This window comes from Protopterus annectens, chromosome 6.part0 (assembly GCF_019279795.1).
Source record: "Protopterus annectens isolate FY-2018-M chromosome 6.part0, PAN1.0, whole genome shotgun sequence".
In the NCBI taxonomy this organism is placed as follows: domain Eukaryota; kingdom Metazoa; phylum Chordata; order Ceratodontiformes; family Protopteridae; genus Protopterus; species Protopterus annectens.
This window is the reverse complement of record NC_056737.1, coordinates 227417342-227439059: the sequence shown is the minus strand read 5'-3', so window position 1 is coordinate 227439059 and position 21718 is coordinate 227417342. Positions and strand designations below refer to the sequence as shown.

The window sequence follows — 21718 nt, the reverse complement described above, 5'->3', positions numbered from 1 at the left end:
GGATGCACAGGCATGTAGTGAATGCTACACCAGACAAATACTCAGGATGGTGGATGCAACTATTAGTGATATATGTGGCGATATACATGACCTTGTTGAGGCCACACGTGAAAATATTGAGCTCATGAATAGACAGTGGGGTGAGACCTTTGCAATCCTCGACCGTGGCATGTCTGTACTAGAGTGTGTGGTAGGAGATGGGCATCAGCCACATGGACATAAGTCAGCATCAACAACAGCTGAGAGTCTATGGGGCTGTGCACCTTCACACTCCCATAGTGGCAATGACACCAGCACTACTAAAGGGGGGGGGGGTTGCTGTCCACATCACACCAGTGGAGGTCATGGGCATGTGGTCCTGGCCGGTCCCATCAGGGGCATGGATCCAGCAGACAGCAGTGACCATTAGGAAGCAGTACTGCATCTGACCTTGAGCCTGGTGGTGCTAGTGATACCCCTGGCAGGACCAGTTCCCATGTCCAGGGCTGGAGATGGTGAACTGGACACCCTGCCATGTACAGTCCAAAGCTGTCCAACATACCCCTGTGTAGGGCTTCCACATGGCATGACTGTGTGCTTACATACACACACACACATCTGTATCACAGGCAGGTCACCTCCAGACACACACAGCACCTCTGCACAGCCCATCTATTGGATACCCTTCCAAACACACACACACATGATGTCAACCATATGGCCTAGCCTAGGCCTCTGGCAAACCAACACCACACAATGTGCATATGAAGATACCTGTGCAACATCCATGTCATCCCTAACATCGATGCAGGAAAATGTTAATATGGGTCTGATACACAGGGTGATTATAGTACAGTGTAGCTATGTAATACTATGTAAGGTGTTATCTGCTTGCATTTGTTATGGGTACACATACAGGTGTATGTACCTTATTATCCAGGATGCAATATTGCTGTTAGTACCACTGACTGAATGTAGTCTGACATGCTGTGATCTGTTTGTGTTCCAGGTGTCTGTGTCTGCAGGATGTGGCTCTGCAGACATTCCTAAGAGGGAGTATGGCAAATTGTGAATACAATAACCATGTCATAGGCAAGGTACAGCTTTATATGTACATGTGCCAGGTGTGTATGCATGCAACAGTGTGTGATGGACACTGTTGTCGGACAGTGTGACCTTGCATACATACATATTCCTTGTCACAGACATGTAGCCTTCAGACATGTCACCTCAGGGTTGTGTAGTACCACAGGCTCATACATACAGAACATGTTACTGCAGTACTATCAGCAGGTCCCTCAGTAGCCATTACATTAACTGCAAAAGATTCACCTGTCAACACCTGTTGGCCCTGCCATTTCTTTCCCATACACTCAACCATGATGTACTTGATGAGGGCATGCATGATACTGTGTATGACAGGTTTGTGGTATGTATTCCTGAGTTCACCAGGGGGAACAGGGAGACAAAAATGGTATATCCTTTGCATACACACAGTATGGACTAACACAGGGGATGTGCATACAGTAACACAAACACAGTTGGCAATAGACAGATTAGTAAACCTACATATCCACTTTGATGTATTGTAGTACTACATACACATGACATGCCCCATATAGATTATATGCATGGGGCATAACACACTACCTCTGACAACATGTAATGTTCTGAATGCCTTCATGGATGGTGAGATAATCCACCAGAAATAGCATGTGGAGTCATATATTGCCCCTATAAGCCTGGACAAGTGATAGTGTAGCAGACGTTGTATCAGCATGATGTTTCAGCCAGGTATGATACCTGATGCTGGCATGTGTGTCACTACGCTAACTGTGGGTGATTTGGCAACAATATCACATACATGGGCATTGTTAAGGGACACAGACCACATATAGGTTGCAAACATCTGGATATTCCATAGACATCTGTATAGAGGACTGGTATGGCCTGCACAATGGTTTAACCTGCTGCATGTGAGGCTGATGCCATTACACTATATAAAGTAATGGCATTGGGAGGTGGTAAACAGGCATGGATGGTACACACATAAACATGGTATCAGCCAAACAGGATATGATCTTCACCCAAACACACACACACAGTTGCCAGTACTGAGATTAGAACCCTTACCTATCTAGTTATTACTACTATAGTGTTACACAGTTATCAGATGCACCACAGAGCTCACATGATTTCATTTTATTCCAAGGTACTTATAAGGTGAATGACATCAGCAGGCCTTGTAAAGTAGGGTGATGGGAAGTGTACAGAGTGGTACACAACTCAAAATGGTATAACCCACACATTATGTATGTGTTACACAAACACACACACACACATGCACACACACACACACACACACACACACACACACACACACACACACACACACACACACACACACACACACAAAAAATTGCCAGTATTGAGAATAAAACCCCTCTCTATTTAGTTATTTCTACTATAGTGTTATGCAGTTATCAGATGCACCCCAGAACATACACGATTTCATCTAGTCCCAAGGTATTTCTAAGGTGAATGACATCACCAGGCCTAGTAAAGTAGGGTGATGGGAAGTTTACAGGGTGGTATACAACTCAAAATGGTGTAACACACACACTTACTTGCCAGTATTGAGATTAGAAGCCCTGCCTATCTAGTTATTTGTACTATAGCGTTACACAGTTATCACATGAGCTACAGAGCTTACTGGGTTGACAACTGACCAAAGATGCTGATAAGGGGAATTACGTCAGCAGGACCGATAAAGCAGGGCAGTGGGTGGGAAATGTATCAAAATACGTCTTCCTACAAACATACATACTTACACACACACACACACACACACACACACACACACACACACACACACACATGCTTGATCTGAGAATAGAACCCCCTACCTATCTAGTTACTTGTATTATAGTGTTATGCACTTATCACATGTGCTACAGAGCTTACTGGGCTGAGAACTTGCCAAAGGTGCTGATAACTGCACAGCTAAGATAAGCTATTACAGGTGCCAGAAAGTCTGCCTTCAGTTTTTCCCTTAGATCTTGCTAGTTCTTTCACTTTTGCACTTCAAATAGCCTAATAGCTTTGCACTTCAACAGGATTTTGTATGTATTATTCTAGCACACATGACAGCCATCAGCAGTAGTTGTTCTTCATGGAATTAGCTCCAGTACTTAGTAGTTATGACCACCCCTCTTGGCAAGATTTTGCCCATTATCCTGGTGCACTTGGGCATTTTGAGGCACTGTTGCAACTGCCTCATGTACACAGACAACCCTCTCCCCTAAACTCCCAAAAGTCAGACTTGTGAGAGATACCTCTATATCACCAAATTAGAAGATATGCACTCTGCAGCAAATACTGGACTAGCTGATCAAGAGGAGAAGGGTCAACACCTGCACCACACCACATGGAACACATACTCCTCCAGAACACCCACTATCACAGCTCGGACATACAAACAAAAACACACAACCACTTTCACAGAGGCACTCAATAGACATTTACTCAAACAGCAGAGACCACCAAGACAGACACCCACTCAACCACAACACACCACAAACCACAGGACACATATCCCACCTACACAGTGTGCCCCTCAACCTAAGCCCCTAAGGCTAACCACCTTGCCAAATACAGTAATTATAGGTGACACAATAGTGAGGCACACAGATGTCCCACTCACTAGGTTGAATATGGAGAAGGTAACAGTCAGCTGTCTATCAGGTGCCAGAATCCAACACATAACATACCCAGTCAGGTCACTCCACAACAACTAAAATTATCACTCTGTCATTGTCCATGTGTGTGAATGACCTGAAACACATTTCCCTGGATTACATGAAAAGAGTCATGGTGGAGCTCTCAGATTATGTGGGCCAGGCAGGTATGACAGTAATCCTGAGCAGTATACTACTGTCACCCAGAATGATAACACAGTACAAACAGCAAATAATTGACTTCAACAATTGGCTTAAATATCTGGTGTCATTCTCTGGGGATTCAGTATCTGTCTGCTTAGGATGACATGATTGACAAACTGTGATGGCTTGCCAGAGATGGCCTGCATCTGTCACCCCTGGGTTTCCAGGTACTGGCTAAGTGTCTTGCCATCCCTACAGTGCTTTTTTGGGTGGTGTTCCAAATCATATTACCACCATAACAGCTATATATAAATGCAATCTGAGGGTCATGCTGCTCAATACTAGACATCTAAATGTTGAGATGCAGTCACTCATAGCACTTCTCGAAATGAAGAACATTCACATTTCTGCTGCAACAGAGACCTGGTTTACAGCAGCAGAGAGCACTCTTGCACTACCAGGCTATAACTCATTCCACACCTGTCAGCCCCAAAACATGGACCACAGCTCCAAAGGCGGTGGTGTCTCCATATTCATAAAGGATATGCACACCTCCAGACTAGTATCCCAGCATAATGCATCTGAGATACTTCAGGTACAACTGACATTGGTTAATAGTGCAATCCAAGTCATAGCCTGCTACAGGTTCAAATCCATGTCCCTGGTCTCTCAGTCCACATTCCTCAACACCCTGAAATCTATCACGGTACATCCCAAAACTCTCATACTAGGAGACATCAACTACCCCTCCATCAACTGGGAAAGATACACAAGCAGCAATACACTGGCCCAATGCTTCCTGGAATTCAACAGTTCCAATGCCCTGGACCAGCTCATTCTGACATTCAGTAGAGGAAGCAACATCCTTGACCTGTGTTGATTACTAACATATGGGACCATTGCTTGACAACAGTAGTTAATCCCTACCTGGTCAGATCCAACCATAAATTAATTACCATGGAAATCCACATCTCACCCACACCCCCACAAAGGTAACCACCTTGAAAAACTTCTCCAAAGCTGACTTTGTACTCCTAAAAACAGAGGTGGCTAACTTCACAGCACCAATGCCTAAGGAAAATACCTGCATGACTGCCAAATCATACACAAATGCACTGTACAAACATTTACATAAATGCACAGAACCAGCCATACCCAACAGAACCATGACACTCTCCTCCAAACACTGGAGACCAATCTGGTGGTCCCCTGCCATTAATAACCTGTACAACAGAAGGAAGATACAGTTGCAGAAAAAGTGGAATCCCAAGAGTGGTAAAACTCCTTTATTAGCCTCAACAACAACTTGAGATCCCTCATGATATCATCTAATGCCAGCTATGATGGCAGAATTGCAGCAGACACTGACAACAATCACAAAGCCTTTGATAGTTATATCAAGAACCTCCACAGCAATACCCAGAAGTGTCTGAGTTATTGCACAATGCTACCTCCTATACTGAGCCAACAGATATTGCCAATTTTCTTGACAACACATTCAGTGCTAGCTTTACTCCTCTCCTCCCTAAGGAAACAGTCAGAATGCCAGAAGAATGCTAGGCTCCCAGAATTACTGCAGCACAAGTTAAACCTGTAATGTCCACTGACAACAATACAGCTTCCATGGGACCCAAAAATATCCCTGGCTGTGTCCTACATGAAGTACAAAGATACCTGGCACCACATCTGTGTGCTCTGCTAAACCACACTCTCACCTCAGGCGTTGTCCCTCTCAAATGGTGCACTGCTACAGTCATCCTTCCCCATAAAGGATTAGCGACTACAAACCTTGGGAATTATCAGTCCCTTAGCCTGATGAATCTGATATGTACAGCTATGGAGCACATCATCAGGGACCTGATTGACAAAGATATAGGTAATCTCCTACCTCTGGACCCCATACAGGTTGGCTTTGTGAAAGGGAGATCATACCTGCTCAACCTGGTTAACTTCTTTGAGTCAGTCACCAGGGCTGTGTATGATCGTAAGACATTGCATGCAGCCTACATCAATCTGGCCAAGGCTTTTGATACCATTCCTCAGTTGGGAATTATTGATGAACCCACCAAACTAGGCATCAACCCCTATATCACTAGGGGGGTTGCAAATTGTCTCACAGATAGAACACACAGTGTGAAAGTAGCAAGTTCCAAGTCAGACTGCCAACCAGTCACAAGTGGAGACCCACAGGGATCACTCTTGGGTACTCTCCTGTTCAGCATCTACTTCTCAGGAGTCCAGGCCAACACAAAGGAACTCAGGCTTACCAAGTTCACAGACAGCTGCAAGCTGGGAGCCATCATTAACTCCACAAGTGATGCAGACGTCCTATAGAAAGGCATCACTGAGACCACTGACTGGTGTGGAAACCATGACCTGAAGCTTAACACCACACAATGCATCATCAGCCCCTTTGGTAAAAATTCAGTTCCCACTAAGTACCACATTGATGGGAGCCCACTGAATACTGTAGGTGTTATATGAAATCTGGGGATACAGGCTGACATATAACTCTCCTTCAAACACCACATTGCCACTGTGGCCAGGAAATCCTTCTATGTGGCACATCATATTGCCAAGGGTTTTGCATCCAGGAAGAAAGAGGTCATCATTTCTGTGTATTCTTCCCTCATTAGACCAATCATCAAGTATAATGCCCATTTGGCATGTACCTCACTAGACACCTGCAACAGCTGGAGATGCCACAGACATAACTCACAAAGAGGATCCTAGGCATTAAACACATGTCCTACACAGACAGATTCAAAAGACTCCAGCTATTCTCTGTCTCATATCACCTACTTAAAGGCAATCTCTGCTTGACTTCACCCAGCTCTTTTAGAAATGCTACATCTAAAGACATCCCAATCCCTCTGCATCACACACTGCAGGGACCTCAACCTCATCACCACAATCAGCACAAGATGCTGGAGGGACAGGTTCCTCACTCAGAGACTGCACATGCCCTGGAATAGACTTCCCATACATGTCAAGCAAAGCACCTAGCTGACCCTGTTCCAGACAAATCTTGATGAGTGGATGGGTAATAGAAGGTTGACCCCAGGGATCACTCCAGTGGCTCTACTTGATAGAGGCACTGGAAACTAACATTGGGTGGCACAATGGCAGATTACTTCTATGGGCTAGGCTTGTAAAGGCTCCAGGGCCATTAGCCTAGTTCACACCTATGAACCTATAAGGGAAGTGACATCAGCATGACTGATAAAGTAGGCCAGTGGGTGGGGAACTTATCAAAATACTTCTTCCAACAAACATACTCACTTATCCACACACTTACACACACACACACACACATTTGCCAGATCTGAGAGTTGAACCCCCTGCCTATTTAGTTATTTGTACTATATTGTTATACAGTTATCACATGCACTACAGAGCTTACTGGACTAACAACTGGCCAAAGGTGCTGATAAGGGGAATAAGAAGGACTGATAAAGTAGGGCAGTGGGTGGGAAACTTAATACTTCCTCCTACAAACATACACACACCCACATTTGCCAGATCTGACAGTAGAACCCCTGCCTATCTAGTTATTTGTACTATAGTGTTACACAGTTAAAGCACATGCTACAGAGCTTATTGGGCTGACAACTGGCCAAAGTGCTGATAAGAGGAATGACATCAGCAGGAGTGATAAAGTAAGGTAGTGGGTGGGAGACTTATCAAAATGCTTCAAATTACAAACATATACTCATTTGCCAGATCTGAGATTTGAACCCCTGTCTAGCTAGTGATTTGTAGTATAGTGTTACACAGTTATCACACATGCTACAGAGTTTACTGGGCTGACAGTTGGCCAAAGGTGCTGATAAGGGAAATTACATCATCAGGACTGATAAAGTGGGCCACTGGGAAGTGTTGTGGATGGAATGGCCTAAAGCTGTTTCACCTACAAACAAACACACACTCCCACCCTCTTACATACACAACTATTACACACACAGTTGCCAGTATTGTGATTAGAACCCCTACCTATCTAGTTATTTGTACTATAGTGTTACACAGTTATCTCGTGTGCTACAGAGCTTATAGGGGTGATCAGTGTCCAATGGTACTTCTAAGGTGAATGACAGCAGCAGATCTTGTGAGGTAGTACAATGTGAAGTGTACTGAGTGGGAAGAGTCTCCCACTACTTAGACCTATGGACACACACACAGGCAGGTGATGTGAGATTATAAACCCAACCTCAGTACTGTTACACAATAGAGCTCACCTTTTATGCTGGCACATCCAACTGTTTACAACTGGTATGCCACTGTCCACAGCAGAACATCACTGTATGCCATTTAGGGTATCTGTGTGTAACTCACTCTGTGTGCCCCTGTGTTTCTCTCTGTATCATTGTCTGTCTCTCAGTTCCCCACATCTCTGTGTGTGTATGCATGACATATGTTGTTGTCTGTTGCCTATATACATATATATATATATATATATATATATATATATATATATATATATATGTGTGTGTGTGTGTGTGTGTGTATCTCATGCAACAGATGCAGATATATCCCATCTGGGCCACCTACAGCTAGCTGAGGGTAATCCTGTCTGATGTGTGCATGTGTGGGGATAGCTGAGATGTACATAGCTGTCTGTATGCACAGTCATATGTACACAATATAGTCATATATTCCAGTGTGTGTTCCAACATGTCCTGTGATTCTCTAAGTGTAAGAGTATGCCCAGTGTGACCTTCTACAGTTAGAGTGGGACTCCATTCCAGAGATAGGTGTACTCCAGTCGAGGGTTTTGTGTGCTACAGCCATATCTCTCAGGAGTACACAGGACTTTCCTCAGGGTACTTGTTATGTTTAGCAGACATTTTCTGACATATCTGTAGTCTGAAATTGCAATGTATTGTGTCATTACCTAGTGCCAGACATCCTCAGATCATCACAGTGCTTTACCAGAGGAATATTAGTTGTATGATGTATAGACCAATATTATGAGAACAGCTACGTAAATTCTTGCCCAACAAGGCCATTTATGAGGTGTGGCTACAGCCAGTTTAGTAATGACATGGCTGTGTAATCAGTTCAGCAACCTGGTGATATACTGGCTGGGGATCTCCTGATTGTGTGGTATCTTTCTAACCTGAGATGTCATATCCTTGTGTGGGCATACCTCTCACCTGTATATTTTTTGCCAGGTTGTCCAGGTGTTTGGCTAGAGGTTTCATACTTTCTATGTAAACTTGTGTTTTTATGGCAAGTTAGTTACATATAATTGAAGAGTGATGTTACAAAATAATGACAGACATTACTGTTTCAGACTACATAACCTTCAGATAATTCCTGCTACTAAAAACCTCTCACCCTACCAACTTTCTCAGTATGTAAGGGGAATATTTACAACACATGCCTATCAGTGTGCCTTTGTTCCACTTTTATTTTTGCCCTTGTCCAGATGTCTTGTTGTCAGAATTTGGGGGTTATGAGTGTGGGTACAGAGTGTATTCTACTGTGCAGGCATGTCCATTATATGTAAAGGCAAACATAAAAAAATGATTATTGAAAATAACCCTGGCAACAGTACTTGAAAGCACTATATTCACAAAAGCCTTAGCACCCGGCTACACAGATTTCAAGAAGTCTATTATATGTGTAGTATATTCCACATAGCGCTGTGACTTCCAGGTATGCCAGTGGCAGAGCAGTAGGTATCACTGACATGCATAATAGTTGGCACTGCAGTTATCTGCACATGGCCCTTTCAAAGACAGCACTATACCTAGGGCACTACAAGACAACAGCCAGGAGAACATGCTGGCCAGATAGTGACAGTATTAACCACACATACACATACCTCATTGACACCTGTATATTCTGGACAGGCAACATGTTTTTATGTGTATTGGTACAGCCCTGCCAATGTGTGCTATGCTGCTATTTCCCTGCAAACATACATGTTACTGCATTTGTGTGGGTATATGGGGGGGCACACCTGTCAACTGTAGACATTTGCTCAGACTGTGCTGATATTTGCTTTACATTTTGGTTCCATTTATCATACTATTGTGCCCTGGCTTGGAGACTAGAGGCATATCAATAAAGGGCACAGGTCAAATTGTAATGGCATACATTTGAGTTTCAGACTTCTTACCCTTCATAGCCTTACTGCAACTGCGTGTCCTGCTGTGTTATCACTCTGTGAGTTTGTAGGTGGGTAATTCAACATTGCCACCATTGGTGTACCTTTACCAGACATTTCTCTCTGGTGTTCTACAGCTGACTTGCTGTGTGGGTGTGGGGGGGTATGGGTACCCCACACTGATATCCATGCCTGTGACCTATGACCCCCCAGTTAGTTGTCCCCACACATATACTGCAGTGGGATTTGCCAACTTGGGTACTACTGCAAAGCATGTGGAGGCCAGTTTTGGCCAGACATTTCCTGGTGTCCCACATTTGTCAATTTGTCAATTGTGTGCTGCTATCCCAGTAGGCCACCCCATTCCCTTGCATGCATGCAGCATTACCATAAATATGCTGGCAAAACATGCTACTTGATTCATTTATTGTTAAGAAGACTGACTTACTTTGTGGCTGCTGCAGTTGTGAGGATGGTGCTTGAGGGCCGCCTGTGTTGGATGCACACAGTACACTGCCTGTACATGATAAATTACAGGTAATGTGATGTATATGTCATCCATTTTACTGTGTGTGCGAGTCAGAGAGAGGTGTCAGTCCCTGGGGTCCCTACAGTGTCAGTATGTGTGCTATGCATTGTCTCTTTGCCAAGGCCAGGGCATACTGCTCACACCTCTGCCTGCCTACAGGAGCAGGCTCAGGGCCCTCCTCCTGTGAGTCCCTCTGTGCCTGTGGGGACCTTGGCAATGGTGGGGGGCTGTTTGGTCCTTCTCCATGCTGTTCCTGCTGTTTCTGCAGGATCATATTGTGTAGCATGGCACATACTATGAACATGTGTGACATGTGAATGGACAGTACTGCAAGGCTCCACCAGATATGTCAAGGCAGTGAACCGTGACTTGAGTATCCCAAATATATGCTCTATAATGATCCTGGTTTGTGCGTGTGCCTCATTATGCCATTCTTGAGTGGGTGTGTGCGCATTTCCGATGGGAGTCATCATCCACGCCTTCAGTGTATAACCAGCATCCCCATCAGATGGCCATATGGGATGTCTCCACTGGCAAATTCTTGGTATAGCTGTGAGGAATGCCAGATGTAGGAGCCGTGATATCTTCCAGGGCTGCCAGCGCACACATTCATGATAATGCCCTGGGCATTGCACATGATCTGGCAGTTGATGGATGGGAAGCCCTTGTGGTTTATGCAGACTCTAGCCTGTTCACCGGGTGGTGCTTTGATGTGGATGTGAGTGCAGTCTATGGCACCCAGTACCTCTGGGTATTCTGCTACATGGTGGAAGAGACACATATTGCTGGTCCTCTCCTCACGGGTGTTGAGGAAGTAAATGTGCTCACCGGTATGTGGTAGCATGGCATCCAGGAACTGATGGAGAAACCTGGATGCAGATGCCTGTGAGATCCCCATGATGTACCCAGTAGGTCTTTGGAAAATACCAGCAGCTAAAATTCTTAAGGCTACACATACCTTGGTATCCACTGGCATGTGTTTCCCTCTGTTGGTTCTAGGTCTGAGTTGAGGCTGGCACAGCTCAATGATTTGCTGAAGGATGTCTTTGTCTATGCCATAGTGCTCTACTATCTCCAGATTATGTAGCCCCTGATAGGTAACCCTGGGTCTCAACACTCTTCTCCTCTTCCTCTGTCTGTGGCGGTTGTCAGCATTAACCTCCTCTCTGCTGTCAGCCTCTAGCACATACTGATGGATCAAAGCAAAGGCAGACCCTAACATTTTTCCTGTTAAAATGCCCCCGCATGTGTACACCAATGGCGCAGAGTTTGTTGGAAAACCAGACTGTAAGGTGTTTCCATACTTTATACTGTTGTGCTGTAGATGTTGCCTGTATGATTGGCTGACTATGATACATTCCACCTACCAGCTATGTTATTTCTACTTAATTGCTTTAATTCTCCTATTTTTCCTTTTTTTCTTTTTCCCCTTCCCATTTCCTCCCATTTTAAGCCCCAAGGCACACCACGCAAACCCAGTACCCAAATGTAAACAGTCTTGCTATTTCCATTTTTGTTTTGTTTTGGAGTGGGTGTGTGCCATGAAAACCCATTTAGCTTATGTAAACAGTAAGAAATGGCTTTCCCCTGGGTGCCACATGCTTCTCAGTTCATGGAATAAGACAATACAGACAGACCCCCTTGCTTAGCTGTGCTTAGCTAAGCTTATCTCTGTGCCTTAGGGCTCCAATGTGCTTACAACATGCCTTACACACCCCCTTTTTAATGTCTGTTGCTCCCCTAGTTACACCATCATGCTAGAGCACCTACACGGTTAGGTACAGTTTGGGACTTAGAAGATTTTTGTGATTCCGTAAATTTTCCATCATTTGCATACCCCACTGTATTAGTCCATAGTTATTGCACTTACACAGAGCCTTTCCACTTGACAACCAGTGTTCTCTGGTATTGTTTTCATTCTGCATTCCATAGACTATAATAACAGATTGCAGATTTTCCTTAAAATTGAGTTTTCACACTTTTCTTTTTATTTTCGGCACAATCCCATTTGCGCACCACTGCCCTATGCTTGAACAGCCGAGATCAGACAAAAAATGGTTTTCCATGTCAATGGCCATATATTTGGCCATTGGCATGCCTAACCACTGTAATACATGCTTTTTTGAGAGCTGTCATGCCTCCATTTTGTTATTTGCAATGGCCATTGGCATGCCTAACCACTGTAATACATGCTTTTTTGAGAGCTGTCATGCCTCCGTTTTGTTATTTGCAGAAATGTATTTGATTAGTAACCAAATACACTTCTGCAAATAACACTGTTCCTGCATGGATACCTGGCTGCTTGATAACTCACTAATTCACCTCATTTACATGTTTTTCACCAGCAGATGTGGTAATTAGCAATCTACAGCTGAATCTGTGCAGGAAGAGTGTAGTCACGCACGTCAGATCAGCTGTTTGCTGGATCACTCGGAGGTCATATTCCGTGCAGAAACAGCTACACTGTTCCTGCACAGAAAAAAACGGCTTCATGAATCTCAGGGATTTTTTTTTTTATTAGGGCTGAAATTGTCAATTTAAAAAATATTATTACTGCCAGTGAAATTATGTGTCACTTGAAAAAGTACAGATTTAGTTCTCATCTCCAGTGATGAAAATTAGCTCAAACTTACAGCTTCAGGACTTTTCCAAAACTGAACATGATTTTCCTTTTATTGACCACCTGAGTTTTATTGTATCGCTTCCACACTGTATTTTCTTTTTCTAGTCTTTCTATTTTTTTTTTATATGCATTATATGGATGGTGCAGTGATATAGTGGTTAGCACTGTCACCTCATATCAAGAGGCTCTCCATTTCAATTCTCAGCAGGAGTGCCTTCTTTGTGGAGTCTTCATGTCCTCCCTGCATTCATGTGGGTTCCCTTCAAAGACATACAGTAAGTGGATTGGACACTCTAAATTGGCCCTAGGTGTGAGTGTGTGGTGCACCCTCTGAGAAGGGTTGGGCCTTGGGCTAGCAACCGAACCTTGTAAAACCTGTACCTGCTATGGAAACACTGAGTGCTGAAGGGTGCTTGTTGCTTGGTGCTAAATGTACAGAAGTGAATCCAGGATATGAATTGTATATATACTTTGAGTTTGCTAATAAGAAATCATAAAATAACAGGGTCTATGAACCAGTTAAAGTCCAGTGATGCAGCCAATTAGAAATCTTTAGCTTCCTTGTGAATGAGATGCAATGTAGTTCTCAAAGAAAAAATGTTAGCATATGCAAAATATGTATCAGAAACATAAATACATATGTTTCAAATAGCATTTCTGTTTTATTATATGCTAATTGAAATGCTGTTTTATAAATTACCCCAAAGCTAGATTAGATCCACTTTCAGTAATACCTATTAAAAAAGGCAAAAACCTGTGTGTGTTTGTGTGTGTGTGTGAGTGTGTGTGTGTGTGTGTGTGTGTGTGTGTGTGTGTGTGTGTGTGTGTGTGTGTGTGTGTGTGTGTGTGTTTAGCTTATGGGCAAATATAATAGATATTTAGGGGACTCTGAACCAAAAATCAGGCACTCTATTATCAGAATGTATGCATTTTTTGTAGAACTGATTTTTATTTATGTTTAAAGGTTTTTTTTTCTTCTTTTAAATGATACATTATTAACTGTCTATTTTACACAGTTTGGATTATGTTGCATTAAGCATATTCACAAGAAATGTATAAGTATCTCATTAATATGTAGTACATTTTATTGTCTGGGTAAAAGATGTGGATTTTATGAAGCTCCTAAGCAATTAATTATTACTTATTAGAATATTTTATAACATGTATCATAAATATAAGTTGAGAGTCCATGAAAGCTATCTGCAATATCATTAATATTTACAGTTTAAAGAAGCATATTGAGATAGTTGAGAAGGTCTACTATTTTGGATTAATGAATGCATTTTTTTTTTGCACTGGTTTAGATGAACCTAAGAAAAGATTATCTGCATAAGTGTATATTTTTATTTACTTAATTTTTGTCTACCAGGAAAGTCCAACTGTGTCAAACGTTCCCGTTTTCAGCAGAGGCCTGGGGAGAAAAGCACCGCACAAATAGCTGAACAAATAATTGAACTACATTATGCAGTACACATCTGTGAATAACATTACACATATTCGGTAAACACTACATATATTTACATTTCACGTTTCATACATTACTGTCTTGGGGGGGGGGAAACAGTGAAGAAGTTTCAGAAAGGCAGGTGTTTTTTTTAAGAATTTATGTTGGTATGAGGCAAGTCATTAGAGTGAGGTAAAAGTATACTGAAAAGATACAGGGAAGACGGTAGAGACAGAGATGGAAGAAATTGTAGGAGTGCATGATAGGCATCTGAGAGAAGGTTGATAGTAGGGTTAAGATATGAGCATGAAAAGAATACACGATAGATTGAGAGTATAGTTTGTTGTATAGCCATTATCAAACAAAGTTCATCTAGGAGTTGAACAGGAACACAGCTAAGGACTGGACGAACAATTCAAAATAAATGTTACAAAATCAACTTTGCTGATAAAACATGAACATTTCTAACAGATGACAGAAGAAGAATGCTAAAAATCATATTATCAGTTTATTAATGTCCTCTGTAGTTCCTCTCATGGATATGCACCCTTTCTCTGAATACTTGAAAGGGTTCTCTAGGGGATGTGCAGTAAAACTAGTAAAAGACACACAGTATTTTATACTTGTCTAAACATGGCTTCCGAAGAAAAAAGAAATGTAGGTAATATTCCTGTTTCGAAACACATTAAAAATGTTATACAATTATAGCAAGGGGATTCTCTGTGGCTAAACGGATTTCCATCAGGTTTTTATCAGACCTGTTTCTGAATTATCAGTTATCTCAGTGACATTGTTTTTGCATAGCAAGCTGGAATTCTTGATTCCATGAAAAGGGCAAATATAATCCTAATAAAAAAAAACAGAAACTTCAGAAAATGTTTGTAACTACAGCCCAGTACCCATCTGAAACACTGAATACTGTATCTTAACTACAGTAATAAATAACAGAAGTCTTATTTCCCTTGATAAAATACTTTCTGGTTTTCAGTCTGAGTTTTGATTTGGAAAATCACTGGCTGGGGCAACCTTTATAATGCAGGTAAAACAATCTATTGACAATAATTAAAACAAGATGTCTTACCTTTTATGAAAGTTAAGTTAAAATTTAACCTTTAGAGTTCATCAGAATATTATGTATATCTAGAAATATATATTAATGTCATTCAGAATATTTATACAAGTACTGAAATACTAATTATTAATTAGGACAAATAACATATTTGCTCACCCCTTTGATTCTGTACAAGAATGTAGCAAAGATGCTCCCTGTCTATATCCCTTTATAGTTCTTGATTAACCCTATAAAGCTATTTAAAGAAAATGTACTTTGAATCCATTTATATTAAATAAAATGTATCTTTTTAGTTTATACATTATTCATTCATTTGGTGATTATCCACAATCCAAAGCAAGGCTGTTGGGGAGCTGTAGCTTATCACAGCAATCACTGGGCATAAGACATACAAACCATTTTATGATACACACACACACACACACACACACACACACACACACACACACACACACACTCTCTCTCTCTTTCTCTCTCTCCCTCTATACATATATATATATATATATATATATATATATATATATATATATATATATATATATATATATATATATATAGGGGCAGTTTGGAGATTGTCAGTTCATCTACAATATGTCTTTCTAAGTACTCAGCAAAAACTCATACAAATGCACTGAGGGAATGCAGCCTAACACATAAGTCACCCTACTTTATAACCAAACTGTGGAGTATTAACACTACTATACCACAAGTTATGCATACAATTTAGTATTCTTTTCACAGAAGTTAGGATAAATTTCTTGTAGGAGGCATTTTAAGTTAAATACAAACCATTCCAAGGATTGCAATAAATAGATATATCATCTAACATGATGTGCAACCCCTTTTTCCTGCACCAGAAGATATTTTACTTTCTAGGAAAAACTATGTGTTTAGCCTTTTTTCCCGGGCTATTCACAATAATAATCATGTTACATTTTAAAGTAAAATAAGAAATGGTGTGTCAAGGATATTACTCACTAGGAGGAACAGTTATGATTTTTATGTATTTATTTCTTTATTTTATTTTACTTATGTTTACCAGGTTTGTCTGACTGTGTTTAGTGAAAATAAATTTTTCATCAGAGGCAGCATATTATTCTTTTAGTAAAATAAATATTCCAATTCAACTTTCTAGAAGAACTATTTACCACATTGCATATTCAAAAACATATTTCAATAAATTAAACTTCAAAACACTTGAAATAAGTTTTAACTGTATAATTTTAATATGCGCCTCTGGTTCCTTCAGTTGACTTCTATATCTGCAGAATTTAATAGGACTGTTCACATTTGATATCTGGTGTTGCTTTAGGGGGCTGTGCTTGCTGTACTACAGCTGTTTTAGGATACACAGCTTCAGGAGTCTCTCTCTCTCTCTCTCTCTCTCTCTCTCTCTCCATTTGTACCTCTGTACTCACTGTTTTAACAATCTGTGTTTTCTTGTGACAGGACTGGCTGCAACACTTCATATTACTCATTGAGAAACCTTATTTTGATGTATTTCTCTTTTATTGATGTCTATGATTCCTCTTAATCTTTCTTTTAGCTTCCCATAAACTACGTAGAAAATGTCCAGCTGCCTTAACCTTCTACTCCAGCTTCAGGATGCAGACTTGGTCATAGATATTCTATTTCTACTTTGTCTCCAACCTGTAACATTGTTGACTTCTGCAGGTTTTATCACAATAGAAATTCTTTCTCTAATAATTTCTTTTGAGCATTTCCTTTACATTGTGTTGGTTTTAGCCATCAATGATGAAGTAGATGATCTGCTTTTCAAGTTTTCACCCATTAGTAGTTGAGGTGGTGAGAGACAGTGTCCCCATTTGTGAGCTGAGAGTGCTTATGGCTTTTGCTTGATTTCTTTCTCATGAGATTTTTTTGTTTGGATAGTTAATTCCTCATATAGTGTAGCCTTATAACATTTCTAAATGCCTCCTTATGTGCAGATCTTCTGCATTTCTGATTTTGATATTGCTGACTACTGCCAAATATGAGAACATCAGGTCTTAAGAGCATAAAACAATGTTTTAGTCATAGACTCTACACTCTCCAGACTGGACAAGAATAGAGCAAGTATTAGAGGCAGAAAAGATCTTGGTTTACAGTAGTTTTCCTTCATTAAGGATAATGCTGATATACATGGAGAAGATAGCTAGCTTTCAGAACTGGGTTAGTAGTCATTCTCAGTCTAAGGGGGATCCGGTATGTTTTGGCCTGGAATGAGATGGTAGGTAAGACTTTCTGTTTTGCTGGGGATGGCTTATACCTTTCATACCAGGGCTTCTGTATATTGACTAAATATTTGCTATCTCTATAGAGCCTTCTTTTAGGCAGAGTCCCCTTCATGTACATCCAAGTGTAGCAGACTCATACATCCCAGTGTAGCAGATTCAAACTCGGAAAACATCATGGTGACACTGCTCACTGCTAGGAGTTTAAATAGAAAAATGTCAGAACTTGAGGCCCTCCTGCAACCTGAACCCATTTATATTTTTATAGTTACTGGGACATAGTTTAAGAGTAATGGCAGCACTTCCTCTGTACCAGGCTTTACCAGATTTTATTCCTTCAGGCTCTTGACTAACTTGCTAAGGTATATCTGTTTTTGTACAAAACACAATCACATCACATTAAATTACACATGACCCTAACCTGGTGCTCACTAACATCAAATCCAGCTATTACTTCATTGCACCTCCAAATTCACATCAATGCCCACCAAAGATAATGGAAATGACCATAATACTATTGAGGCATTAAATACAAAATAAACTCCTTCTCACTAGGGAACTTCAATTGACCAAGTATTGGTAACCATACTTCTGCCTCAATAATGAAAATGTTCAGCTTTTTCTAGATATTGTTAATACCACTGCATTGAAGCAAAGTGTAAAACTAGGAATCTCTAATGTCCTTGACCTGGTCCTTACAATTCTGGATCCTACTTGAAGCTGGTCTGGCAGTTGGCTTAGAGGATTAAGGAGTTAACATTTTTCTTGTGGATTAGTTGTAGGTTTGATTCCCTCAGCCTCCTTTGCCTAACTGTGTGACTCTGACCAAGTCACTTTAACAGACACTGCTTCTGGGCTGAGTCTGAAAAAGGTCTATGGAGATCAGCACTCTACGACGAAAGACAAACGCAAAAACAAATACATAAAATAAACCCACCCCTCATCTCATAATCCCTGCTTAAATTGGACCACAAAATAGTTATATTCTCTGACAGGCTTAGTGGTAACATCACACCATCAAATGAGACCATCTGTAGAGACCTTTCTGTAACAAACATTACAGGCTTAAAAAGGGTGGCAAAAACTTTTAAATATGTCTGCTTATGAATACACATGGTTAGGAATCTTATAGTCCTTGCAATCACTTGTAATGTTCCTATTATGCCCCTATGTAATACACTGACAACTTTACCTGCTGTCTGCAAGCTTATGTCAAGGAGCTTGAAATAATAATGCACATTAATGAAGTACATGACTTTTGAAAAAAATCAGTACCCACTTTACTCCATGGATGATTTTAAGTTAGGTATGATATAATTTCCTCATTTGGAGTTTTGCTAGATTTTCATTGTAGATGCCACAGGTCTCTACAACTAGTTTGATTGAAAAAGATATGCTTGGCCAAAAATATTTTACTTCCACTTTCATTGCACTTTACCATTTAAGATATGATTTAAGCCTGCTCCTAAGTTTATGCCTTCTCTGCTAGTTGGAAAATGTTATTTTGTCAACTTTGAACACCAGTTCCTATGCACAAATTATTTTTTATGTGAATTCTGACCAACATCCCAGTGCCTTGTGTCCTTGCTGCGTCTAGTGCTATTGTAATTCACCCCCAGGCCAATGCCCAAATTTAAAGCCTAGGCCAGTGAGGATCCTAAGGGTAACCTGGGGGTGGGGGCATTTTTAAGTCAGTAGCAGCAAACCTCTAAAGTGCTTTTCCTTTTTCTTTTTTTTGGTAGCTAAACTAATACTGAAAGAATCTCTAGTTCTTCCTCTAGCAAGTCTTCCTGTTTCTCTGGTAAATATACACTAGGTAGTTTATCTGCTATGTATAGTTCCTTGCTGGGTCCTTATTTCACTTTCAGAATACAGTTCTCTAGAGTAAGTGACATCATCTGCAGTCTCAGAGGTACATCATGCAACAACTTTTTAGAGTATGCTTTAAAAGGTTTGTTGTCTCTTTTCCCTTCCCTATTTAATATGTACATATTCATGGAATTTCTTATATCCGCACACTATTGCTAACAGTTCCTTTTCTATTGTAGGTGCAATTTGGCCAAGACAGTGCCAATTTATTTGCCTAGGACAACTCTACTTGTCAATGCTACTTTAAGATTTTGCATTCTGAGTATGCCAGAATATATTTCCTTAGTTGTAGGTGGATAATTGTACAGCTGCTCGTTACCATTAATTTTTGGCTTCCGTCTCATACTTTTCAGTTGCCTTTGCCATTAATACTTGTCACATGTTTGCCCTGCTGTCATTTGAGCTCCTGATTTAGCTTGTTCATGGCCTTGCAGCTTCCCTCTTTGAGGAAGGCTGTGCCACCACAGCTATTTGCTCCAATTTGTTGACATGGCTTTTACTGAATCTCCCAAAAAGCACAAACTATTACTTTGCAGGCTGGTGTGAGGAACTCCAAAATAAAATCAAACAAATACCAACAAATTTTGTCCCTTAAGCAAAATTTTATTATTTTCATCTCAATAAATGACATCAGAATAATACCAAAATGCAAATTTAGCAGCTTTAATAATCTTGCCCAAATAATCACATGGCATCTTGAACCACCTAAAATGCATGGCCAAGAATACATGTTTAACAACAATTAATAAATCATTCACTTTAACTAATGTGCTTTAGTTATTTAAATAACCATTAACTTTATGCAGTTGTTCATAGTTTTAATACAGCTTTGACACTATTCAGTTAAACATTGGCAGTTATCAGCATCCCAATGAAGCTGATGTTCCATCACTTTCTTGTTCAATATTGTTCCAAAATTTCCTCCTCTAGAATCTAATGACACATGACCAAGTCCAAATCACTTCTTTCATAAAATGTTTAAATTCTACTGCATTCTTGCCAAAGCTTTCTTTCTATCTTTCTTATTTCGAACCAAGATATGGCCATAAATGGATTGTGACAGTTTACAATACATCCTACCAACAGAGAAAGCCTCACAACAATCACGTCGCCAATTAGATTTACAGGAATACATTACTTTATTCCTGGCAAGATGTTAAAATAGCATTAATGTACCTGCAATGCATATACATTCTGTATTTATACTTACCTTTTTTAGTAGGATGTTTCTACTTTTTAAGGGCCTTTGTTTCTATTATCAATGTCTGCCAGTCGAGAGGTATGGTATGGATGCAGTCTTCTTCTCAAAAGGGAACTGCTTGTGTTTTGTTTTGACTGCTCTGTCAAGTCAGTAGTTTTGAACACTCAGGCACCGAGCAATTTGTGTTGAGGTTGTAAGAGGGGATCTTCTTCACTTTCCACTAATTATGACTCTAGCATATTTATTAGTATTTATATAAAAATCAGTATAACTATTTCAAAGCACTGCTGCAACTGGTAGGAACAGCTGTACATGCTGTAAAAAAAAAAAAAAATTTAGTTCATTAAAATGTATACAATATGTAGAACTTGACAAACAGTAATATTATAATGCTATTATAATAAATAGCACAGTACAATGTCAGCAAAAATTATATCTATCCATTCTAAAACAGATTTTAAATATTTCTTCCAGATAAGTCATGCAGCAACTGTTATGGCTTTAAGTAACAAAAATCAGTTTCCTTCTTTTCTAAGAACAATTCCAATGGATCTCTTCCAGTCAAATTGTATAGCCCACTTAATCCGATATTTTAGTTGGACGTGGGTTGGACTTCTGTCTGACAGCAGTGACTATGGCCTGCAAGGCAGTCTTAAAGTAAAAGAAGAACTGAGCAAAGCTGGAGTTTGCATTGCTTTTTTTCAAACAATACCTGCAGTGTATTCTGAGATGAAAATTCAACATATAAGTGAAATAATTAGGACATCTTCTGCT

The 21718-nt window shown here is 40.5% G+C and overlaps 1 protein-coding gene across 1 annotated transcript in view; it reads left to right on the top strand.

Annotated features, from left to right (window-relative positions):
- LOC122803808 (extracellular calcium-sensing receptor-like) overlaps nucleotides 1-21718 on the top strand; it is a 156676-nt gene that overhangs the window by 32788 nt on the left and 102170 nt on the right. Inside the window, exon 3 of the mRNA XM_044073494.1 lies at nucleotides 21419-21718. This exon is cut by the window's right edge and continues 531 nt beyond it. Coding sequence (XP_043929429.1) covers nucleotides 21419-21718 — 300 coding nt within the window. The remainder of the gene's footprint in view (nucleotides 1-21418) is intronic.